Raw genomic sequence first — 25,859 nt, forward strand, 5'->3', positions numbered from 1 at the left:
CTGGGCATTGCTGTACCTGTGAGCATGTAGTAGCCTTCCTGAAGCAGGGCCTTCCTCTGCTGTCTGCCCTTGGCTGCAGCCCCTGCACAAACCCAGCCTACCTGGCCACAACTGCCGAGGGAAATACAGAAAAGGCACCTTAGGGGTGCCTGGCTGGCTCAGTATGTGGAGCATGTGACTCTTGATCTTGGGCTTGTGAGTTCAAGCCTCACTTTGGGTATAGAGATTGCTTAAAAACAAAAAAAAAAAAAATCAGAAAGAAAGAGAAAGAAAGAAAGAAAGAAAGAAAGAAAGAAAGAAAGAAAGAAAGAAAGAAAAAGGAAGGAAGGAAGGAAGGAAGGAAGGAAGGAAGGAAGGAAGGAAGGAAGGAAGGAAGAAAGGAAAGAAAGAAAGAAAGAAAGAAAGAAAGAAAGAAAGAAAGAAAGAAAGAAAGAAAGAAAGAAAGAAAAAGAAAGGCACCTTAGCCTCTGGCTTGGACTCTCAGAAGTGAACAGAACTTCAATTTAACACACTTGACAAGCCCACCTTTGGGAACCTCAAGACGAAATAAAGCTTGAATTGTGCACTCCAAAGTACCTCCAGAAGGGCACCCTGAGAGGAGCAGCTCTTTATCTGGTGCATCACCACAGTACCCAAAGAGCCACAGCGTCACCCAGGCACAGCTAAGCTGTGATGGCTCAGGGCTTCGTCCAAAAGGATCGCTGTCTTCAGACTTGTCACAAGACTATGAGCCCCCAGGCCCCATCTGGGCCCCTGAGAACACATCGCTGCCAGCTGCTGCCTGAAACTCAATGTCCTTATGCAAACATAGGTCAAAGAGGACAATGGACATGGGGTATTTTCTGGCTGATGATTCTAGCACTGCAGCTCATTTGTGTTAACCAGAACCTGCTGAACCTTGCAAAGAGAGAGGAAGGGGCATGAGTCATGGGCAGGCCTGACTGCTGGCCATGGAGGAGGCAGGTGGCCTGGGCCTGGGTGCTGAGTGGGTTGGAGCCGGCAGGCAGGAGGGAGGTGTGTGTGGATACGGGAGGAAGGGCTTGCCTTTCCATGGCAGGATCAGGCCACACTACTCTCTGCTTCCCATGTCCTCCTCCATTCCCAGGCTGCTGTCACGCCCAGCCACAGCAGCTGTCATCTCCCTCCATCATTTATTGTGGCTCTTTGATCACTTCCACTGGATTGTGATACTGTTTGAGAGAAAGGGCCAAATCTTCCTCACCCTTTGCAAACCTAGTGCTCTCCAGCACCTGACACAGTGACTCCCATCTTGGCTGGCAGCAGGGCCAGTCCTTCTTCTACCTTGCAGTGCCCCCCCCCCCCCCCCCGCTGTGCAGGGAAATTTCTTCCCCACTATGTTCCTGCACTCACTCAGGCCTGGCCATCAAGTTCACTTTCCTGGGAGAAGCCCTCTGCAGCCATCTGAGCAGCCAGCAGCCCTCTGAGAGTTTCCCAGGTCCTGGGATCTAGCCACATCTGGCTCCCTGCTCAGTGGGGAGCCTGCTTCTCCCTTTGCTCCTCCCCCTGCTTGTGTTCTCTCTCTCACTCACTCACTCTCTCTCAAATAAATAAAATCTTAAAAAAAAAAAAAGAGCAGGAACACGACTTCACCTGTATTGTTTTTGTTTTTCAACGTATTTATCTAAGCAATCTCTACACCCATTGTGGGGCTTGGACTCATGACCCAGAGATCAAAAGTCACATGCTCTACCAACAGAGCCAGTCAGGCACCCCAATAAAAGTTCTTAGGGCATCTCTGGCAGCCACTGAAGGCTGGGGAGGCCTGTGAGATGCTGCTACCTGGCAGGCCTCCACTCTCCTTGCCTCATTCCTCCCTGCTTTCTAAGCCAACCAGGCTGTCCACACTCAGGCTGGCTCCTCCTGGGGTGGGGACCATGGCATAGCAGGTTCTTTTTCCAGATGGACTTCCTTTACCACAGCTACCAGTTCAAATTCAAAACCCATCATGCCTAAAAAGCCTGAGTGAAGAACATGACGCAAGTCTGAGGATGTTTTCTCTCTCAGAAACTGACTGCTCTCCTCTGATGCCCACTGTCCCTGTCACAGCGCTCTCAGAGAACCCAGAGAACTCTCCCTCCACTGCAATCCACGGCCCCGATGCCAGAAGCTTCTGCGCTAGCCTGCCCATGGCTCCTCGGCTGCCCACATTCTGTCTCTGCCCGAGGGCTACTTAAGCTGCTAACTCTGCACATACGGAAGATATGAAAGTGCTGGGGAGCTCATGGTCTCTGGAGGCCATGTCAACCAATGACAGATGGCTGCTGGTGGGTAAATGAAGCTTTGAGGCCTGTTCTCTGCTGTGTCTCAGAGGCCCCAGCCAGGCTCCTGTGACCCACTGTCATATCTTGCCTGATGATACAACTTTGGCTAGCCACCTTCTCTTCCTTGTCTTATGTTCTGACTTCCCTATTAGGACTTCTAGGACCACTACCCACATAAACTACTTGCATTTGAATCCTTGGTTTGGGTTTTGCTTTCAGATAAACTCAGACTAGGAAATGCTCACTTGCTTACCCTTAAGACCAGAAACATGTCACACTTGTCCTTCTATCCCCCGTACCTAACCTAGCACACAGTATCTGGCACATAGGAAATTAAAACGGTGAACCAACCTGTGGTTTTTCTGAATTATGTTTTGGACTCCACATCCACAGAGGAATCTGACAGCATTATCAACCTTTAGTCAACAGGATTGGACTCTCAGATTTAGTTGGAGTTCTTGGTCACAAGCAAGAGATACAAACTCCAGCTAACCAAAGCAGAGAGTAATGTAATTGCAGGTTTTTTTTTTGTGTGTGTGTGTGTATGCTGGCGGAGGAGGCTCTCAGAACTCACTGGGGGCTGAAGAAACACGTTTGGGTTGGTGGGAAGCCAGGGAGCTTCGCCTGGCTCAGGAGCAACATCCTGAAAGAATCTGCTGGGTCAAACGTAAGTCACAAGCCACACACACGCACACGCACACACACACGCACACACACCACCCGCCAAGACTGCATCAGATGAGGTGGAGGAGGGCTGGCCCCTTCAACTTCCACAGAAAGAAGACACCATACTCTCCCTTGAGACCACACATGAGGCCTCTCGAACCCTTTTGAGTAGAGTTGGTTGAGGACCACCAAAAAATGCAGTATTCATCAGCCTCTCTTCATGCTTTTACTCCCACTCTCAGGGTGAAGCTTAGACTATATTAGTCACTGCCACCCTCCTCATTCCATGCCCTCTGCCACATACTGGTCTTTCTCTGCCTAGTTTCCACTCCTCTTCTCATTCCTCCATCACTGCCTCAGTCTACTGTGTGGCCGCCAGCCCTCCCCATTATCAGCCTCTGGCGACTGCCGACCTGGTGCCCAGCGCTGGTGCCTGATGCTTGCCCTATCTCTTGCCTATAGGACACCACCCTTTCTAGTGCTTCTTGTGGCTGCCAGCATCCATCCTGGGCTAAACTCACCAGCACCTCCTCAGGCCCCTTGCCTTCCATCGCCACCGCCTGCCCTGCTGGCTGGGCCTTCCTGACAAAGTCACTCGAAGGCCTCTTCCATCATTTCATCCCATTTGAGTCTTCACTCTGATGCCAATATTTGGTGTCTGGGATGTTCTCCTCTGACAGTTATTTTACAAATTCCACCTCTTCCCTGGCAAGCCCTCTAGTTGGTACCTGTGCTGTCTGCCCCTACACAGCGTCCTACTCTCACATTCATTACCTTCACCAGCATCAATAAGGAGATGGCTGTTTTCAAGACTGATTCTGGACACAGAATCAGATTCTGGACACAGTGGAGGAAACCAGCATTCGTAAGCCCCAGTCTTCAGGGGGCTTATCCCCAGGAAAGAGAATGAGACATACTCAATGGAGATTTTTAAAACCCAAAAGATCATGCAATAAATGCCAAACCAAGTGAGTGGTTTACAGCGCTTTGGGAATCCACAGGGGCAGCAGGGAAGGCCTGATGTGCATGTCCAGGGGCAGAGGAGAGCCCAGGGAGGAGGGAGCCAGTTTGGAGGGGAGGATCATGCAGGAGACCTCTTTCCTCATGAGAGACTGCAGGGGAAGTGCCAACAGTGAAGCTGCCAGCCAAGCAGTCCAGGAAGGTCAGGGTTGTAGGAGCCATAGGAGTCAATCCCCTCTAGATGATACTTGAAGTTAGGAGACCAAATGAAGACTGGGAGGGAAGGAAGAGCTAAGGGCTGAGAGCCATGCCTTGCAAAAAAGTCCAAGGGCAATGGTGGGAGAGGAGAGCTGAGCCCAAGGGAGGCAAAAACACCTGTTTATTGGTTTGCTAGGCCATCGTGGTCTGCTTTGGACTCTCCCAAACTCTCCTTCCTCACCAACCTCTGGCATGACTAGTGGTCACAGGAGATAGGCCTCCTGCAAGCACCCTACTGCTTCCCAGATCCACCCCCTTCTGCCTCCAAGGCAGTTAAGAGTGGTGAGACATAGCTTCTGTCAGAAAGAAAGGAATTGGAGTTCTAACACCTATCACACCGCCTTCTCCATTCCCAAGACAATTCCAGGGGTTTCCAGGTGTAACCTGCATCAATTTCTTGCCCCCACATCCTCCAAATAATCTCTGTGCAGCCTTTCCAGGTTCAGAGGAAGGTCTCTTGTCTCAGCTAGACCTAATCTCAGGGCCAGGCCACCCTGGCTGGCTGTTCCACACAAAGAACCTCTTTCTCTATTCCTTCTTTATTTCCAGGTTCCATCTCAAAGCTCTCTCTCTACTGTCCCCTTGCAGGCCACACACAAGCTTGTTTCCTTCCCATCGCAACTTCTCCCTCTTTGCCTCCCCAATCCTGTCTTCCTTTTCTCTTGTCTTCATAGCCAAGTCACAAGAGGGAAGAGTGTACCCTTGCCACCTTTTCTTCCCATTTGTGCTGGGCTCATCATATTCTGACTCCACCCCCATCTGCACAGACACTATTGTCAAAGGTGATGTCATAATGGTTCCCCATCCAGGGACAGGCTTCCAGCTGCATCTTTCCCCTTGATCCCTCCCTCCTGCTTGACATTCTCTTCCACGCTGCTTTCCTTCTTTGGGTTCTCCCTCTCTGGTCTTTCCTTCTCAGCTGTTTTCATGGGCTCCTCTTCCTTTGCTGGATACCTCTACAGTGATTCTGTCTTGAAGCAATAACCGAGCAACTTCAAAGAGCCAGACACAGTCCTCCTAGACCTATCCCCTCAGTTCTGGTCTCCTCCACTTTGTGGGCCATCTTCTTCCGCCCATGGTCTGGGTGCAGAGTCGTCTCCATTCCAGCCCTGGTTGAGCTCCAGTCTCATCCCATCCTACTGGCCCTGCCCCTGCTTCTCCTGGATTCCCCACTTCAGGTGGGAGTGGCAGAGCAAATACAACAGAGGTAGAAGCACAGCAGTAACCCCTCCCTCTGCCTCACTTCCCACTCAGTCTGTGTCACCAGATCCTGTGGAGTTGCCTTCTACCTCTCCTTTCTCCTCTCCATACCAGATGTACTACTTGAGGCCATAGCCTCAAATTCTTTCAAACTGATAGAACACCTGAATTTCTCTCTCCAGCATTCTGCTTTTGCATGAGAGTTCTTGACCTTCTCATCCCCTTGCGTCCATGACCACCATGGGCTGCCCCTGCCCTGAGAGTATATTCCCAGCTTGTGGCAAGCTCTGTGTGACCCAGCCTGGCCACTCTGACTTCATCTCATACCACTCTTCATCTCAGCCGCTCTGGTCTGCTGCTGAGTACATGAATGCCTATTCTCACCAAGGGCTTTTGCTCAAGCAGTTACCTTTCCCGGGAATGTTCCTTTTGATTATGTGATCTTAAATCCAATGTCACCTCCTCAGAGAAGCCTTCCTAATTTCTTTATAGAGTTTTCCTAATATATAATTTGCCGTGGTTCTACTGATTAACTGTAAGCTCAGTTTTATTTCACAAACTTGTATAGCACTTACTGTGTTCTAGCCACTTGTGAGGAGGGACCCCACCCAATTTTACAGATGAGGAAACTGAAACTCTAAGAGCTCTGTGGCTTGAGCAAAGTGACATATTCGCTGCACGATGCAGCTGGACTGGGAATGCAGACAGTGCATTTCCAGGGTCCCTGCAGGACTACACAACACATTGTCTCTTGGATCAGCCACTTGCCTGTCATGTCCATGGTATTCCCAGGGCCTACAGCAGTGCCTGCTACCTAGTAGATACTCAGTAAATATCTGCTGCCTTGATGACCAAACACCTGCTGGGATCCAAGGGAGACTGCAGGTCACTGTGCCCCATCTGCTTGCTGAATATGGTAGGAGAGGTCCTCTAGGATAGAATTTCCCCACCTCTGCTGGTTCAGTTTCTTTTTTTTTTTTATTTATTTTTATTTTTTTTTTGGTTCAGCCTTTGTTAGCTGTCCTGCTACGTCCTTCCTCCATTGTCTTCTTGGTTAACATCAAAACCCCAGTTGCTTTTTTTTTTTTAAAGATTTTATTTATTTACTCATGAAGGACACAGAGAGAGAGGGGCAGAGACATAGGTATAGAGAGAAGCAGGCCCCATGCAAGGAGCCCGATGTAGGACTCGATCCAGGGATTCCAGGATCATGCCCTGGGCCAAAGGCAGATGCTCAACCGCTGAGCCACCCAGGTGTCCCCAGACCCCAGTAACTTTCAAGTATCACCTCCTCCAAAAAGACTTCCCTGACTGGGCACCCCTCCCCCCACAGCAGAATTGGCCCCTCCCACTTTTGTGCCCTCACAGTATCATGTACAGACCATGTATGTATCCTGCATAGACTTGATGTTCATGATGGCACTGTCCAAGTTAATACCTGAGGTACATATAGTTATTATTAGAGCCTTTCACTCTTTAAAAAGGTCTCAGTTTAGAGGATAATTTATACGGTCATTTGACAACCCCCCCCCCCCCCCCCCCCGGCCCAACACAACGTGGTCATGTGCACATTCATGTTGCAATCAACCCCAGTGCCAAGTATGGTGTCCTGCACAGGCTGGTGCTCTTTCTGGGGAGGGAACACATGAATGATGATGATCTGATGATTAAATTGCCATCAATTTGAGTAGTAGTAGAAAAATCAGCTATCAGAAGACATGGTTTATAGTTCCAATTTCATGACTAAACTAGCCGCATGACCTTGGCTAAGCTGTTTAACATCTTTGGGTTTCAGACTGCCAGTTTTTAAAATGAGCGGGTTGGATTAAATGACCTCCAAGCTCCATGCCAGCTCTAAGGTTCTGTGATTCAATGCTAATGTCCCCTAATAGATGAGGGCCTCACAGATTATTAGGAAGAAGTTAGCACAGCACCAAGTAAATGCATCAGGAAGTTCTGGGAGAGAGAAAAGTATTGCTGCAGCTCCTCAAGTATGTGGGAAGTGCTTCTACTTCTGCTTCCAGCCCCGCCATACTGTTGTCCATCTATGCAGGATGACAGTTTTGAAGTAGCTGGGTTTTTTTTTCTTTTCTCTTTAAACTGTGAGCTCCTTGAGGTCAAGGTCCAAGTTTTATATTTTAAATCTTGAGGACCCAGCAGGTAGTTAAAAACTGGCATGTATTTTGTGGTAGATGATGCTAATGGTCATACAGAGATCCAGTCAAACGTGAGACAGTGGGTGGCAGGTTTCATCAGAAGCACATTAGAGAATGAAGAGACAGTATTGGGAATTAGGGGCATTGTTCTCTTATCAATAGCAGCCAAATTATATGCCGGTGTATTAAGGAGCAACTTAAATGCATATAGAAAGAAATATGGTCCCTTCAGGAGGAATAATGTGGATTCAGAAAAAGGAAGACCTTGCAGATTCTATATTTATCTTCTAGTAAGCTGGATTTGTGAATTTGATTTGCCCAACTTTCTGAATTGGTTGACTATAAAAATGCATAAAATATAGGAAATAGTAAATACGTACTAAATACTGAAATGAAACAGAAATTGCTTAAATATATTATAGAAAATACCAACATTTTTGCAAAGCATAAGGCTTCACCAATACAAACATATTCATTAAAAACAAAGGCATTGGTAAATCTTGCATCAGTTTCAATAATAAAGGCTAAGGCATACACATAGAGTGTCTCCCACTTTTCTCATACCAATAAAATTATACAGGAATAGAAATTTTACTAAGAATATGCAACTCACCAACAAGAAGATAATTAGATCAATGGTAGAAGAAGAACTAGTAATTGTGACAAAATCAAAACATGGCCCCCAAGCTGTGTGGCAAATCAAGTATAATTGCAAAAAATACAACATGAAAATCTCCCCTTAAATGCAGTCAATATTTTCTTGTGGTTCCCCCAGAGAGTGCAAAAATAGATTTAGCCAGAAAGAAAAAGACAACTGAATACATTTCAGAGTTTAAATATTTAGCAAGCATTTTGGGGAAAAAAAAGATCGTCATTTTAGAATTATACACTTCAAATATTACAATATAATTAAAGAGGCATTTTGAAAAAAAAGTTGACTAGAGATATTAAGTTAATAGTATCACATCAAAAGCTATACTCCCAGGTACTGGAGGTGGTAGCGATAAATGGAGCAGGAAGACTGGATCATAAGAGAGACTGGAATAAAGATGGTGAAGCACATGGCCCAAGAATTGCATCCTTACTTCATGGCTGGGCTTGCTCTAGGTTCCATGAGTTCTATTCCATCTGAAGTGACAGCGCAGGAATAGTTCACCTGCAACAACTGCTGTCACATCAACCCTCTGTTCCAGAAGCCATGTGCCTCTCTTACTCTATCCAAATTTAAAACTACCTGCAAGGGTTCAGAGCCTTCTAGTCTTCCAACTCCTGTCTCTCAAAAGCGTTACTACACTGCTTTATTGTTGCGTCAATAAACCCGGACGAACGAGTGCCTGCTATGCCTGGCGCTATTTTAGGAACTGGGGGTGCAGCAATGAAAATGAACAAAATGTGCAAAGTTTCCTATCCCCCAGGGCCCACATCCAAGTGAAATTCTCTTTCCAGATTCTGTTGTCTACATGGTCTTCTGGTGATTGACTGTGATGATGATTGTTCTGTAAGCCATGTCATATCTTTTTTTTTTTTTTTTTAAGATTTTATTTATTTATTCATGAGCAATACAGAGAAAGAGAGAGGCAGAGACACAGGCAGAGGGAGAAGCAGGCTGCATGCAGGGAGCCTAATGTGGGACTCGATCCCACGACTCCAGGATCACACTGTGGGCTGAAGGCAGGCGCTAAACCTCTGAGCCACCCAGGGATCCCCCACCATGTCACATCTTCACGATATGTCCTCTATGATGTGAAGTCTTCAAGAGTAAAAAGCCAGGCTTTCTAAATTTTCAAATCTCTTGTCTCCATCTAAGCATTCAATGTAGAGTTGGGCACAAGGTACTCAGTAACATGACAAATCTTTTGTGTAAGAAAAAAAAAAAAAAGAAATGAGAAAAAATAGGAGAACCAGCAATCCTGTCTAAATGTGTTGTCTTCTAGCTTCCATAGGGTGTTCATGTGCATTAGTCCATTTGATTCTACAATAATCCCAGCAGGAAACAGGGCAGGAGTCATTTTCTCTGTTTTTTTTTTTTTTTTTAAGATTTTTAAAATTTACTTATTCGTGAAAGACACACACAGAGAGAGGAAGAGAGACACAGGCAGAGGGAGAAGCAGGCTCCATGCAGGGAGCCCGATGTGGGACTTGATCCCGGGGCTCTGGGATTACGCCCTGGGCAGTAAGGCAGACGCTCAACTTCTGAGCCACCCAGGTGTCCCACTCTGTTTTATTAAGAAGAGAACAGGGTTCCTATTAGGTTAAGGGCCTGGGCCCATCTTGAAGAAGAAGATGGACAAAGATCAGACCCACTGGGCAGATCCAGGGGCAAGCCTAAATGTTTAGGCAACTAGCCCCTTGGGGATGTGGCTGCAGCACTGTCAACTGTCAGGAGTTTAGCCAGTTAACAAGCATAAGGTTGCAAATAGACCCGGAAACCTTGGGGTGCCAGAAACAGCCCCCAACAAAGCACAGGTGTAGTGAGGCACAGGGCTTGGCATCTTTCAAGATCCACTCTTGGAAAAGGCAGGGAGTCAGTTCTCCCTTTTAGAAGTGGAAGTGAGGGTGGCTTGGCCCTGAGGCAAAGCAAGGCTGCTAAAAGGTGGCTAGAAAAGAGCAGGTGGATCCCAGATGCTGCTGTAGCTGCCCCAAAAGCCAAAGTCAACCCCGCAAGTCAAGAGAGGCAGGTCCACACAAAGGCAGGCTATATGCCCAGAAAAAAATGGCAGCAAGGAGGCAGTGAGCCAGGGAGGGCTGTGGTCTGGTAGTCCTACAGAAGGGATCAACCATGTTCCATGAAACTTACAAGACTCTCATGTGCTGTTCATGTTCAATGATATGACAATCTTCAGGGCATTTCTGGCTTCCTTCTTTTCTCCTGATCAATTCAGATTTTACTTTCATACTCAAAAGAAAACTTTTTATCCCTTAAAACTCAAAATCACCCAGCACTCAGTTTTTTCTCTCCTAAGGTTGACACAGTGAGTATGGGATACTGATTTTGGAAGGTTTTCTGATGCATACAAATGTGACCTGGCTCCTGCCTTGAAGGAACTTATAGCCTAGTGGAAGGAGGTGGAGGGAGATGTTTAATAAAACAAGAGAGCATGTGATTAACTGCCCCAAATGGATGGGTAAGGGGAAATGGGCAAGCAAGTTCTGCTCTGCTGAGGATACAGTAGGTGACAACAGAGCTGGGAGAGAGGAACGGACACAGCAGGTGAGGAGTTGGCAGAGTGATGGAAAGAAAGAAACCTCAGGAGTGGGGTGATGATGAGAGGTAGATAGAATTCAGAAAAGAGGAAAATAGAGATTAGAAACATCAGGGGCGGGGAGGAGAGAAAGGCTAGGCCCCAGAAAGGGAAAGAGGAGAAGCAGCTCTAAGTGACTACTTACACTCCACATCAATTTGCCTAAATAATGAAGCATCTTTAAAACTTTCCTTAAAACTAGAGGTCAGAGACATAGTAAATGCTCATAATTGGAGGCTATTATGTGCCAGACATTGAGCTTTAAGACATTATTCGAGAGTCAGGCATTCTCTCACTTCATTAGATGAAAAATGGAGGCTTTGAGTTCATTAGGATCAAATAAATAGCAGAGTAGACCTGTAGTTTCTGATGTCAAAGCTTTTTAACCACTGGTTATGCTACCTCACAGGGTAGCATAGGAAAGGAACTTCTCTATTTTGATTTAGACTTCCACTGTTTGGGACAGCCCTATTTTCTCCTTAACATTTAAGGGGTGCAGAGAAATTAGAAATAGTTTAACTTGGTTGGCAAGACTCTGCAGTTCTTCCACCCAGTAAAATCTCCCAAAAGAAGTGAGTGATCTGGATTTTGACTCTTAGAATTTGTTGGGTCTCAGCTTTGCTCAAGAAGACAGAGATTTAGGGTGCCTGGATGGCTCAGTTGGTTGTGTCTGCCTTTGGCTCAGTTCATGATGGAACTCACATTGGGCTCCCTGCTTAGTGGGAAGCCTGCTTTTCCCTCTCCCTCTGCCTGCCACTCCCCTTGCTTGTGCTCTAATAAATAAATAAAATTTTTTAAAAAGCAGAGATTTGTTAATATCTTATTGAAGTGCCAGCTTATTCCAGCCAGGGATCTTACCCTCAATGTTTCTAGAAGGCACCTTTCTTTCCTTCTTCTCATTTACCACTCTGTATCCACCATCTCCCTGCAGCTATAGTTGAAGTCATACAGTTCATAGTTCTAGTGCCTGTCTTGGGGAATCACCAAGCTTTATTATTGAAAATGTCTCTTTTAGGGCAAAGCAGTGAGCCTCAAAATACACCCTTCCAATTGTGATTTTGGGGGCATCACTGCCATCTATCTCTCATCTTTCCACGTACATCTGCTTTCAAATATTAACAAAGATTGCTTGTGGAAAATGCATTGTGTATATCTGTTTAAACACTATTTTCATGCCACCTCCTCCATGCAGACTTAGTTTTTAACTGGAAAAAAGGTGGTTGCAATTTGACAAACCTTTACTTACTTGCAGTTCTGTTCAAAGTCTTACTGTTATTGTTCTTAGAGCCTTCTTGTGTTTCCATCCAGGGTACCTACCTGGGTTAAATCTGTAGGTGGCATCAGCTGAAGAACAGCAACTCACTCAGAGTTGAGGATTAGTTACTTAAGGGGTTCGGGATATTAAGAAAAAGGGCAAGACACATTGAGCTACTTCAAGAACTCCTCCTTTTCTTTGCCCCCAAGTATCCCACGGATTATTAAGACAGGTGGGAAGTAAATAAAGGCATGTATTTTGCAAATAGCAATGAGGCCTAATACTTGCTTAATCTGACTGACAATGACAAAAGTCTTTCTCTTCCACTTAAAACAAGCTGCTGCCTTTTTCTATACCTACAGATAGCCAGTTGCCTCTAGGACCATATTGGGTAAAGCTGGTGTGAAACACTGCTTCTTTTAAAATATATTTTACTGTAGTCTGAAAGACTTTAAAAGGCTGTAGTTCTGATAAGGTTTTGATGAAGATCTTCACATCAGTGTTCCTGAAAATCTAAGAAGTCTGAACAAAACTAGTATCAGAACAAAGCATATTTCCCAGTGACTGGAATGCAAGAGGGTCCGACCATAATAACAAATCATTTTTTTAAAGTTTTTAATTCCAGTTTACATACAGTGTAAATGCGTTTCAGGTGTACATACAGTGATTCTACAGTTCCATACACCACCGGGGGCTCATCACAAGTGCATTAATGAACCATTTTTGTGGTTGGGAGTGTTGCAGTCCGCTATTGCAGAGAGCTGGACTCCTCTCTGTTCAAGTAATCAGGCAAGCTGTTTAACCTTTCTATACTTAAGTTATCTTTAAAATGAATACAATACTACCAGAAACATTAGCTTGACTCCCAAGGATGCTGTCAAACAAAGTAGAGAAGGACTTTAAAATTCCCCACGTATTCATGTAGAAAAACATCCCATAGTAATAAATAATACCTTGGGTGTCCATAATAATGCCTTTACCCTAGAGTTCAAACCTTGATAGAAACAGGAGCTGTCGTTATTTCAACTGTCCTTCTCGATCGTCTTCCTAAAAGAGTTGAAGGTTGTGGATAAAAGTTACATGATTCACTCCATGTTCTACCCCCCCCCCCCCCCCCCCCCCCGCCCCGGCATTCCCCCATCCCAGGATCAGAGGTTAAAGAGTAGGAAGGCAGGGGAAAAAGATCTGTGTGACACTTCTCAGTAAGAGTGTAGCGAAGCCAAGCGTCCACCCGGATGCCTAACGCCCAAACCACGGTCCTTTATGGGATTTATAATTTAAACGGGCCCCAAAGCACGAGATTGGCTGGGGAAATGCCCTGATCGCGGTTGAGCTGCTCGCATGGCATTGCTCAGATACCTCTGGCCGGGCTCCGTCGACGTCCCCAGCCGGCTAGCCCGTCGGGCAGCTGTCGAGCCGCGGGAGCCCGTTCGTGGGCAGGGCCGGCGCGGCTCGGGCGGCCGCTGCCCCGTCGCTGACCCTCGCGCGAAGCTGCGCGCACCGAGAGGAGACATCTTCCCAGCCGGGCCTCCCGCGCCCGCCGCAGCCCGGGGCGGCGGGGTCGGCCCGGGGAGTGGTGGCGACCCGCACACCCCTCCGTGGGGGGCGCCCCGACTCGCCGGGGGCGGGGTCACGTCCCACCCAGGGCGCCGGGGGCACCGGCGCTGCGGAAACCTGAGCGTGGACGAGGAGCGGGGGCTTGCAGGGCCACCTCCCCGGGGGCCTCGGGCCCGCAGTGGGCGCGCCAGCCGCCGCCGCCCCCGGGCCGTCGCGGAGACCACTCCCGTGCCTGGTACCTGTGGACGCCCTTGTCAAGCGCCTGCAGCCCCCCCGGGGGAGAGCCAAGCCCAGGACAGACATGCTACTCCCGTTTCCTGCCCCTTCGGAGCGGCGAGGAGTGGGTGAGGCGGGGCCGAGCCGCTACACCGAGGAGCCCCCCGAGTCGTGGGCGAACCGGCCCCGCGGCGGGGGCGCTGGGGCCTGCCTGGGGATGGCGGGCAGGCCGCCCTCGGCCCACCGGCTGGCGGGCAAGGGGAGGGCAGCTAGGGGGAAGGCGCCCCTTCCGTGCGCCCCCTCGCCCTGGGCAGGCCCGAACACGGCGCAGAGGTCGGACCGGCCCGGCCCAGCTGCCTGACCCCGGGAGACCCCGCTTTGAGGCGGGCAACGGCTGCTCTGGCCCAGGCCACCCGGCCTTCAGGTTGTGATCGTGACGCGCCAACTGGGGCAAAGGGCGGTTGAAGGGGAACGGGGCGCTTCTCCTTACTGCTTGGGGGCGTTGTTGTGCTTTGTGGGGGGCCGGGGGGGGTCGCCACCCTCCCGGGAGAGGTGGGGGAGGGCCGCCGGCGCAGCTGGCCGGCGAGGGGCGGGGTCACAGAGGCGAAATGTGTGTGTTCGAGCGAGGGCGTGTGGGAAGGGAGGGCGCGCGGAGGAGGATCCTAGCCAGCGCGCAGGCGCGAGCGGCGGGTCGGTCCCAAGCCCAGGAAGAAGGCCCTGGGGGGAGCGGGGGCGGTGGGCCGGCGGGAGGGCGGGCAGGCTGACGTGAAGGGGGGCGGGGAGCCGCGTCGGCGTCTCTGGGCGCGGGCGATTCGAGGCCGACGCATCCGCGCGTGCGCGCGCCGCGGAGTGTCCGCGTTAGAGAGGAGTGACGCGTGCGCGTTCACGTGCGCCCGGGAGAGCGGTAAGAAACTAAGGGAGGCTTGAAGGGGGGTGGGGGTGGAGGCGAGCCGGAGGAGGGGTGGGGGGGCGGCGCCTGCGCAGTGCGCCGCGGAGAGCTGTGTGTATGTGAGAGTCTGACGGGTTCAAAATGGCGGCGGCTGCTTCAGCGGCTCCTCCTGTGTGAGGGAAACAACACCCCTCCCCGGCGGCAGCGGCGGCGGCGGCGGCGGCTGCGGCTCGCAGAGCACCTTCCCAGCGGCTGGGCCTGTCGCCGCTCCGTCTATCCTGGGCAGGGGGCGCTCCGGGAGGAGGGGCAACGCCAGGGGGCCCATCCCCCGGAATCCCTTCTCTGCGACTGGGGAGTAGCCGGGGGCTCGTCCTGCAGCGCGGAGCTCGGGCTGAGGGGGAGACGCGAGGGGAGCCCGGGCCCCCAGCCCGGCGCGCCGCGCCGCTCCCGCCCTCTCCGCCCCCCGGGGCCAGGGCCCGCGTTCCGGGGGGCCGGGGCGGCGCGGGGAGCCTCGGGCCGGCCGGTCTCAGCTGATCGGCCGCCGCTCCTGGGCTCCGGAGGCGGCCGGGCGGCTGCTCGCGGAGAGCACGGCGAAGAGGGCGCTCCCCGCGTCCGAGGCTGGCCCGGGGTTCGGACTCGGGCTGCTGACCGCTGGCCCGGGGGAGGCGGGGGCGCCCCGGGGGAGGCGCCGAGGGGTCGCGCTCCCCTCTCCTGACGCCTCCGACTCCCGGTCTCCGAAGCCTGAAGAGGAGGTTTGATTCAGCAACTGTTTCCTCTTTTCCGGGTCGCTGTGACCCTCTCTGGATACTGGGTTGATCCACGGGAAAAAAACGAAGACGACGTTTGGGATTTAATTTTTCCTCTCAGTTTTTGGAATCTTTTACTTCTCACTTGGACAAGAACTCACGAGCAAAATCCCCGGTGAGATTCCCCCTCCTACCGCCCCCCCCCCCTGGAAGTTTGGTTCACCGTGTTATCTAAAGTCTTAATGTAAAGTTTCTATTTCTTTTTCCGATGGGTGAACCATTGAAGCGCCTTTCCTTGGGGGAGCCCGGCGAGATTTGCTATTTTCCCTCTTCGGCCCTGGCTGCATTCGGTCCCCGGCGGTCCTTGCCCAGGGGGTGCAAACACGGCTTCTTTCCCTCCCGACTTGGGACTAGGGCTTCCTCTAGGAGGGCTCTGCCACGAACTGCTCTTGCAAACTGTGTCATTGGGTCCTCTGGTCTTGTAGCAGTTTTGAAAGGATGCTAATAACGTGGCTGTAATGTAGTTGCAAAAAAGAAAAAAAAAAACACCCTGCATTCCCTATGGAAGCCATTATTCTTGAGAATATTTAGAAAAAAGGAAAACCTTTCTTGGTATTATGGATTGACTGTCGCGCAAACCAGTCTTAATTTTTGGAAAAGATGTCTTTTACTTATTTCTGGATAGGTTCGTTTAGTTTATTACTTTATCCAAAAAGATCTAATGGAATTTTGTCCCTGATTTGCAACTCTCTTGAATTTGTTCAAGAGTTGTACACATCTTGTTGGGGTGGAGTGTTGGTTTGGGAATGAAAAGATCCAGGGAGTCTAGGAAGGAAAGTGGCGATTGTGTACGGCTTTATTAGAGGGGTATGGGAAATTGTTTTGGAATCTTTCTTTAAATCCAGACTTCTTGTCTTTTTTAAATACAGTCTGCCCCCTTTTTCTTTAGTTTCTAATATCAGTGAGCAAGAATGAGTTTGATTGGGATCCGGATTTGTTTAGTGCCTGCTTCACCTGGTCAGCTCTCTACAGATAAAAATCCTCCCCCTTCCTTTTTTTTTTTTTTTTTTTTTTTGCTACTGCTGCCATCAAGGGGGGGGGGGGGCTTATTGTAATCCTGTGGGGAGAAACAGTGGTGTGGCCCATCCACAAGGAACTGAAACCAACATCATCTCCTTTTGCCTAGGCCTCTGACTGTTGTAATGTGATTAACGTGTGTCATGGCATGGAACCACTTGCCCCAGAGCACAGGGGTCCCAGACTGATGAAGAGGAAACTGATTTGTCAGAGAGCCTTTAACTTAAATATTTCTTAAATCTTTCTGTGAAAAGAAAGCTTGAGTTTGGGGCTGAGTTCTCATCTCTGCTTGTATCATTATTCTTTAGTGTTGCAACCTGGTTCCTAAGGAGGAAGAGGAAGGCAGCCCTGGAGTGGTTTCTTTACAGTAATTTAAACAAGAGTGAGAGATGGAACCCGAAGAAGAAAGGATTCGTTACAGCCAGAGATTGGTTAGTATTTTATTCTCTTTCTCTCTCTCTCTCTCTCTTTCTCTCTCTCTCTCTCTCTCTTTTTTTTTTTTTCCAATTTTGAAGCACAGTAACTATTTTGTTTCCATTTGTGAACCTACTGTGATTAAAACTTTTCAGGTGGCTTTTCTGTATACCAGAGGATAGAAAGTGTATTAATATCTCATTTGGTTTTTAGGCCAAGCACTAAGGGCCTTAATGTTTATCCTGTTTGGAAATAGACTTATATGTAGCCTTAATTTCTATAGAAACCATTGTAAATCAAAGGATTTTGTGGATTACAAAATGGCAGGGATTACTAATTTTGCAATACTGACATTGTAATAAATCTGATTAATTTAGATTAGAATGTAAATTTTAGGGGCAAAACTGAGGAAGGATAGTTCTGTGTCATTTTTGTAGATTATGGTATGTCAGAATTTGTGGCTTTGAGCTGGAGAGTAGAGCTGTGGATTTTTTTTAAATTTTTAACACAAGTAACACTGATAGGTTTAGAGAGTTGGTGGGGATTGATTGAGAAAAGGTAGACTACTGAAAGTTCTGTATTTTATAGGTTGGGAAGGAAGTATGAGATACATCTTGTTGAAAGAAATTTTTACTTAGTAATGATTTGGAGGGAATTTGCTTATATGTGCATATGAATACTTGCTCCTTTAAGCCCTGCTTTCCTCTCAGTGTTTCCCTATTGAAGTTTAAGAATTTGATTTTTGTTTTCCCTAGTCAAAGATAAGTTTATTAATATTCTCACCATATATTCATTTCAGAAATTTGAATGTGTCTGTAGAGTAAGGTATAAGGAAAGCCAAAGAATTGTCAGTATTATTTGAAATTTGGTGGATTGAGAGGAATTTATGATGGTTTTCTTTGGCTTTGTATTTAAGACTGAGTTTGGAGAAAAATGAGTGATTCTGTAATCACTTTCTGATGATCTCTGCTCTTTTTGAGAAAAGGCTACTTTTTGAAAATGTGACTGTTAGAAAGGTGTGGAGTGCATTGGCAAGTATATCCAGTAGGCATATGTTCTGGCAAGCCTTATTTCAGAGATTTGCCTCATCTCCCAATGTATGTATTGAGGATATAGTTCTTTGAGAAATAAACTACAGTTCTTTAACTTTAAGAAACTGTATGTCAGTAGTGAAATTTTGTATGCTTAGGATTTATTTTTGTTTTGACATTTGTTAAATTAAACTTTGGGAACATAGGGCAGCCCAAGTAGCTCAGCAGTTTAGCACCGCCTTTGGCCCCCGGGGTGTGATCCTGGAGACTTGGGATCGAGTCCCATGTCAGGCTGCGGGGAGCCTGCTTCTCCCTCTGCCTCTGTCTCTGCCTCCCTCTCTCTCTCTCTCTCTCTCTCTCTCTCTCTCAGTGTCTCTCATTAATAAATAAATAAAATCTTAAAAAAATATAAAAATAAAAATAAAATAAACTTTGGGAGCATAGAAGAAAGAGGATGCTGCAAAATTCTCTTCCCAGGTGGTTATTCCCAGCTATGTGGGGAATCATTTTTATCATGTCAGGCTTGTAGAATTGTTGAGCTGTTACATAAATACCTGAGGGATCTTGGATCTTGGGATCCAGTCTTTCAAAGGAAGAGCCTTTCAGTCAGCTAGAAGAAGTTCACATTTTTTAACAAGGTAGGGAGATAGTGGTAAGGAGATCCAAGGAATCTGTAACTTTTATCCTGGTAAGATTTTTCTTTTTTTGTAAAGTGCTGCCTGTTGCACATATTAACCCTTTGCATATCTAGCATATTTTTTCTTTTGGTTCATGTGCTATTGTAGCGGTGTTGTATTAGAAAGTGCATTAGATATTTGGAGGGATCTTTCCGTAACTTAGAATTTTGGGTAATAATTCTGAAATTTAGGGTGAGTGATGTCTGTTTTCCTTTCTAAGATTACATGACAAAATCAAATCTGAAGTGTAAATTTCTTCTATAACATAACTTTTGATATGAGAGCATATTGGCAGCTCATTTGAGTGACAAGTTTGCCTACCAAACTTTTAATGTCTCTGTAGTGAGTCTTCATATTTCATTGATTAAGTTAGATGTCATTTGAGGAATTTTAAGACTACCATAACGGCTAATTTTTATAGTAGTTAACTACCTTTTTTAACACTGTGTCTTTAAAGTAGGTCAAAGTGTAGAATTTACTTTTGTAGTTATTGGCCATAGAATTTAAAGTTTGAAAGACACAAATGACAGGTTTACTTACTTGGCTTAGTGATTAAAATTTGTGTGGTTTCATACAATATATATTTGTCAAATTGAATTAATTATGTAGTATACTGATTGTAGCATTATTAAATGTTACTTTCATGTTGTTTTAGGGGACAATACCTAAATGGTCATCCCTCTTTGATATACCTCCAAAATTACCTCCCGAGATAGAACAGTACCAGTATTAAAAGCCTGAGTCCAGACTTATTTTGGAATGAAGTTTTTTGTATTCATGACATTTTACTAATTTTAAGGAAAAAAAAGTTGTATTCTTACTAGTAAGAATATTATTAAAATTGATTAAGTCATTTTAATGCTTCATACTATAACATAACTATGACATAACTATTTCAAGTGCACAGGCTAAATTTGGTAAATTTTGTTATGTTTATATCATCTTTGTGACAAGTCATTTTTTAAAGTCAGAAATAGCTAGTTAAAAATTGGCTTGCCTTGTGCTAACCCATTTACTATTACATAGAGAAGAGAATTGTACCTTTGAAGATGGTGTATATGTGGAGATTTGGGATGTAAGCTCTGCTTTATGGAATTAGAATGCTTGTTTTGCAGCATGTGAAATGAACAGTGTTTGACTATTCTTAAGCAAGACATAGTTTTGTTTTATTTTTTAATGAAAAGGTTCGTAGTTTTATGTATAGGTTCCTCGAAGAAGGGCAGATCTCTAAGGCAAGTTGATATACCTAAAAAGGGTATTTACATAAGAGGGATAGAAGCTTCAGTTTCAGTGATGGGTGTTATTTGGTTGTCCTGAGGTAAAGATGATTTATTTCAGTCTTTCTAGTAAATTTAAATGGAGGACCTTATTGAGAAATGTTGACAAATACTAAAGATAGATCTTCTTTTTTTCTTCATTTGATTTCAGGAGTTCGACAATTAGAGTAGTTTTAGATGTTTATTTCTGTCCATGTGTGTTTATTTATAGGGAATGTTCAGCACAATAGCTTACAGTTCCTTCATCTAAAATGTTAAATCCTTAGCAGTTATAGTTGATGATCTTTTAGGTTTTTGAAATCATACCAATCCTGAGTAATCCTTATTGCATAGAAATCAAGGACAAAATAACATGTATCTAAATGCTTACATAAACATTTCTATGCTATGTAATATTGTTTTAACCTGGGATTTTAAAAAAATTTTTATTGGAAAAGATGACCTTTGTTATATATTTTAACATGATACGTTATGATATGTCCCTCAACTTGTATGTATAACATATTGTACATATCATTACATTTAGTATGGAAAAAAATTATTAGCTCCTGCCAAAGGCAATTGTAGAAACAAATGGACAACTAAATCAATGTAAAAGAAAATGAAGACAATATACTTCAGGGTAAAAGAACTTCTATAACTTGAATATTTTTTCTTTTGAATTCACCTAAGTCTAGTAGTGTTCTCTGAAGGAAGAGATGTTGATTTTCTTGAGAATTCAGTTTGCTTGTCAATCTTGATGATGAGATTAAGAGATTTTCTAAAGGATGTTGTTACACTACTGGATGTTCAATATTGTTAATATTCCTTACATATGATTTTCTTTGAAATAGCTAAATCATTTATTTTTTGTAAGAAACGAGGTGCACTGAAGCCCTAATGATGTTCTTACCATTCTTTGGGGTTACCCTTAAAAATTGTCTTTGCAGATTCAGCAATTACCAGATTATTCCTTTTACAGACAGTCCCACTCTGAATGACCTCACTCTCAATAAGGTCTTTCTGACCAGGAATGGACTAGGCGAAATAAAATCCTATTTTAAGCCATTTTTCCCCTAGCATGAAAGTGTCATATTGTTAACAACTGGGAAAAAGGTATAAATGGTCTAAATTGTTGAATTTGCTTATTTATAATTATTTCATTAGACTTAACCTTCAATCTGTGATAGTGGAGGAGTTACACTGTTCTGAGTGTTGTAGCCTCCTTCCTGATGGTGTAGGAAAAACTTGTTGCCCGTTTTTGGGTGATTCAAAATGCAGATAATGAGGGAGCTAATTCTTTATTATGCATTAATCTTTCACAATGAGCTACATTTTGGGGGCCCATAATGAGAACTGTATTTAAGTCTTATCATTCTCTCTTGTTTTATTTTGCTGAGCACTAATTATTATCATACTTGTTTGTTTTGTTTGCATGTATCTCTCCATTGGAGTGTAAGCTCCTTGAGAGTTGGGACTTCGTTTTGTTTATGGTATATGGCTGGATGCTTCAATAGTGTCTGACACATAGAAAGTGTTCAGTAAGTAGCCTTAAAAAAAGAGAAAGTATTCAGTCTACAACACAAAGTGCATGACAAGTATCTGTTGATATTGTTGAAAGCCCTGATAAATACTTTTTTTTGCTACCAGTTTTCTTGAGAGTTAGCAATAAGCCACTGGAATGGAGAAGAGTATGGTATCTAGGGATGAGCAAAATATCTGGGTATTAGGTTTTGCAGTATAGACAGAACCAGAAGCTTTAAGCTGTGACCAAAAAAAAAAAAAAAAAAAAAGTATGCTTAGCACACATGCCAGATGAACACATTATCTGGGCCATTAAAACAAATGAAAAAAAGTCTAGTTAACTTCAAAAGCTCAGTCTGAATTTTAAGTTCTACTTCTAATCCTGTCCTAAATCTTCTCTTTCAAGATTTTTGGTGCCTTTTAGACAATCTTAAAGTTGTGAAGTTGAAAGTGATGGTGTTTGTGTTATTCTCAAGCTCTAGTTTTGGCCAGTAAGCTAAAGAATTGATGTATTTACTGTATACCATATAGAGAGACATGCCATTATTTTATGTCCTTTAAAATATTTTTCTTGGGGTGCCTGAGTGACTCAGTTGGTTAAGTGGCTGACTCCTGGTTTCAGCTCTGGGTTGTGACATCAGCACGGAATTGGCTTGTCCGTGTCCCCCCCCCCCCCCCCAGTCTGTCCGTCCCCACTCTCTAAAATAAATAAACAAAATCTTAAAAAAATTTTTTTTTTCTTCTTGGTAAATGGACATTCTTGACTAGGTCTCATTAATTTACTCTGTGTAATTTCATTTTTGAAATAATGCTATGTTGTTGCATTGTGCTTTTGCATCAACAAATGTTAGAATTCAGTAAGTATTTATGTGCCAGGTACTAGGGTAGGTTCTTTCATACACATTACCTTATTTAATGCTCAAAACTGGCCTATAAATTAGATGGTATAATTTTAAACTTTAATTTTTTTTTATTATGGAAATGGAACTTTTAGCCTGTGACTTGCCGGAAATCACAAAGTTGTTAAGGAGTGGAACCAGACCTTTAACCCCGTGTTTCTTGTGTTATTTCATACAGAAAACAAATGATACTCACTCCTGTTGTAGGAATTTGCAGGCTGAGTCCTTTCTCTTTTTTTGAGGCTCTTTTTGCTACTTTTAAAATTTCTTCCCTTATGGATGTCTGCTTAACATCCTAAATGATATAGCTACAAATATCTGACAGCCAGTGTTTCATCATGTTTAGAAAAAGGTGGCACATTCTTTTTGTGAACTTTGAACTTATCACTTGATCTAGTAAAACAGCAGTATTTGTGCAGTTTGTGTATATGTCAAGCTTTTTATTTATGCATGTCACTCATATCATTGTTTTCTGTTTTAAATTTTAGGTTCTTGGGGGTTTTCTCTATCTGTGAGTACTTGGTAAAAACTTAAACCATAAAGATAAAAGGCAGCAGATAGTGACCAAGCGAGTGGTTTTGGCAAATACAGTGGTGAAGGCCTCCTTCAGGTAGGTAGAGAAGAGGAGGGAAGAGGGTGGCCTTGTAGGAGGTAAAGACAGCATAAGCTTTATTATGGAATGGGATGCTTATAAGGCCTATTCTGAGGATGACTGTTAGATTCATAGGACTAAAGTAGAAGATTTATTTTGGGAGGCACTGTTGATAATGTTGGGAACACATTTTAAACAATTATGAAGGTCAGGTATTGAAAATAGCCATTGGAAATTATGGTTTGTTTTTAATCAAATAGTAATTTGATCCAATCGGTGTTTTAGGAGTAATATTTTTACAGTTTCAGGTCAGGCATGTGCTCAAAGAATACTGAAATAAGTTATCTCTTAAGGTAATTAGGTATCTGATCTCTAGGGCAGTGGTTCTTGAAGTGTGGTTCCCTCTCCAGCAGTATTAGTATTATCTGGGTACCTGGGAACATGTTAGAAATGCACATTTGGGGACCCTGCCCTGTATTTACTAAATCAGAAACTCTGGAAGTTGGGCCCAGCAATCTGTGTTGCAACAAGCCAGGTGATTTCGATACATGCAGAAGTTTGAGAGCCACTGTTCTGGGGTATAGTTAGTTGAAATGGAAAGGAAGGAAAAGTGCAGGACTGACAGAACTTGGTGACTGATGGATAGCAGCATGTTATGATGGAAAAGAGTACTCCATTGAGGATCATGAGTGTTGAGTCCAGTATCAACTTTATCACCAGCTGTTTTGAACAAGAGAACTGACATGTCATGGAAGGAGTTCTACTTAGTGATTTCTGAGGTTTTTGGAGGCAAATGAAGAATTAAGGTGGACTTTAGGATTAAGTCTAGATTATCAGAAAGATCAGGAGGGATTTTTGAAAGGGAGTGGAGAGAACATTGGGTGGATGTTTTAGGAAAGTGGAACAGATTCTTAAAGCAGGGGTTCTCAGCAGGGACCCCCTTGGGATATTTGGCAATATATGGAGATATGTTTGATTGTCAGAGTAGGAGAGTACTACTGGTATTCTAGTGAGTAGAGGCTAAGGATGCTACTGAAGGTATCCTAATTAGAATACTAAACAGGTCAACCCCCCAAAGCCAAGAATTATTTATTTATTGATTTTTAATAATATTATTTATTTATTTATTCATAAGAGACCGAGACAGGCAGAGACATAGGCAGAGAGAGAAACAGGTTCCATGCAGGGAGCCTGACATGGGACTCGATCCCAGGACTCCAGGACCATGCCCTGGGCTGAAGGCAGGCACCAAACCACTGAGCCATCCAGGGATCCCCTAGCCGGGAGTTACTGAGTCAAAAATGTCCATTGGGGGAAAAAAATGTCCACTGTATGAGATTGAAAATACCTGTTTATTTTTTAAAAAAAGATTTTATTTATTCATTCATGAGAGACACAGAGAGAGGGGCAGAGACATAGGCAGAGGAGAAGCAGGCTCCATGCAGGGAGCCTGATGTGGGACTTGATCCTTGGACTCCAGGATCATGCCCTGAGCCAAAGGCATAGACGTTTAACCACTGAACCACTCAGCTGTCCCGAAAATCCCTGTTTAAAAAGAAATACCCAGAGGTGCTGAGTGGCTCAGTTGGTTAAGCTTCTGCCTTTGGCTTAGGTCATGATCCCAGGGCCCTGGGATGGAGCCCTGCATCAGGCTCGCTGCTCAGTGGGAAGTCTGCTTCTCCCTCTTACTCTGCTGCTCCCCCTGCTTGTGCTCTCTCTGTGTAAAATAAATGGGTAAAATCTTAAAAGAGGATAGGTAGATAGACTCCGTAGATAGGTTCTGTGAATGTTTCCATCCTGATTTTCTGCTGTTAATCTTAAAGTTTTTTGTTTGTTTTTAATTTTAGAGTTTTAAGTCTAATACAGAATATCTCAAATGTGCTCTCAGATTCCATTTCCCAGGGCTTTGCCCAAAGTAAGCATAAAATGTTTTTTGTTGCTGTCAAATTTTCACAAAACTAAATGGTTATGGAAAATCCTCAACCCAGGTGCAGATTTATTACTCCTTTTAACTTATCCTAAGGTCAACTTACTTGGATAACCAAAGTAAGTATTCACTGTATTGAGATCAATAATTAAGTTAGAACAAGAAACTTCCTTTTGATACTCTCTCTCACAGATAGAAAAATGAGATAAAAGCTGTGGTATTGATGTGAGCAAATATTGGAATATAATGAATTGCCCTGTAGCTCGATACCCTATGATCATGTTTTTAAAAGATTTTTATTTATTTATTTGAGAGAGAGAGAGAGAGAGCTCACAGAGGGAGAGAAGCAGACTCACCACTAAACAGGAGCCCAGAACACTGAGATCATGCATAACCTGACCCGAAGGCAGACACTTAACCTACTGAGCCACCCAGGTACCCCTGTTCTATGATCATTCTCTCTTTTTTTTTTTTTTAAGGATTTATTTATTTATTAATGAGAGACTTAGGGAGAGAGGCAGAGGCATAGGCAGAAGCAGGCTCCTTTCAGGGAGCCTGATGTGGGGACTCAATCCCAGGACGCTGGGAACACGACCTGAGCCAAAGGCAGATGCTCAACCACTGAGCCACCCAGGTGCCCCTCCTATGATCATTCTTAAGAGAGCACTTCATGAGCTGGTTGTGGCCCTCTGTGAATTTAATGTAGCCTCAACTTTAATCCATCTCTTTATATCCTTGGATCACAGAAGTTAGGAACTCTGTCCTCTCAGGGCAGTAATCTAGCTAACACACTCTTTGCTTCTGACAGTGACCTCAAGAGAATGTAGATTCATAAATATAGTGGTGATTTATAGTACTTTTACAGTTTCCAATGTACTTCTCTGTTGATTATATCTTCTGATCATCATAATTCCGGAGGGTTACCAGAACTTGAGGATGGTGCTACAACTCCAGATGTGGCATCCACATATCTTAATCTGTCTGAAAGATGCCCTTGGAGTCGTGTGGTGAATTAACAAAAAAATGGTGAGCCTT

At 44.9% G+C, this 25,859-nt stretch overlaps 1 protein-coding gene across 6 annotated transcripts in view; it reads left to right on the forward strand.

Moving 5' to 3' along the window:
- The window catches only part of KDM2A (lysine demethylase 2A), a 153,093-nt gene that overhangs the window by 23,976 nt on the left and 103,258 nt on the right, over nt 1–25,859 (forward strand). Inside the window, exons 1-2 of one of the 6 annotated variants that reach the window (XM_026004313.2) lie at nt 14,155–14,216; nt 16,813–16,935. In XM_026004313.2, the coding sequence (XP_025860098.1) occupies nt 16,894–16,935 (42 nt within the window). In that variant the 5' untranslated portion in view covers nt 14,155–14,216; nt 16,813–16,893. Of the gene's footprint in view, nt 1–14,154; nt 14,217–14,620; nt 14,697–15,462; nt 15,603–16,812; nt 16,936–22,811; nt 22,916–25,142; nt 25,260–25,859 lie in introns of those variants that run through there. The other 5 variants (XM_026004314.2, XM_026004311.2, XM_026004312.2 and 2 more) reach the window with 5 other exon arrangements.

Source organism: Vulpes vulpes, chromosome 5 (genome assembly GCF_048418805.1).
Source record: "Vulpes vulpes isolate BD-2025 chromosome 5, VulVul3, whole genome shotgun sequence".
NCBI lineage: Eukaryota > Metazoa > Chordata > Mammalia > Carnivora > Canidae > Vulpes > Vulpes vulpes.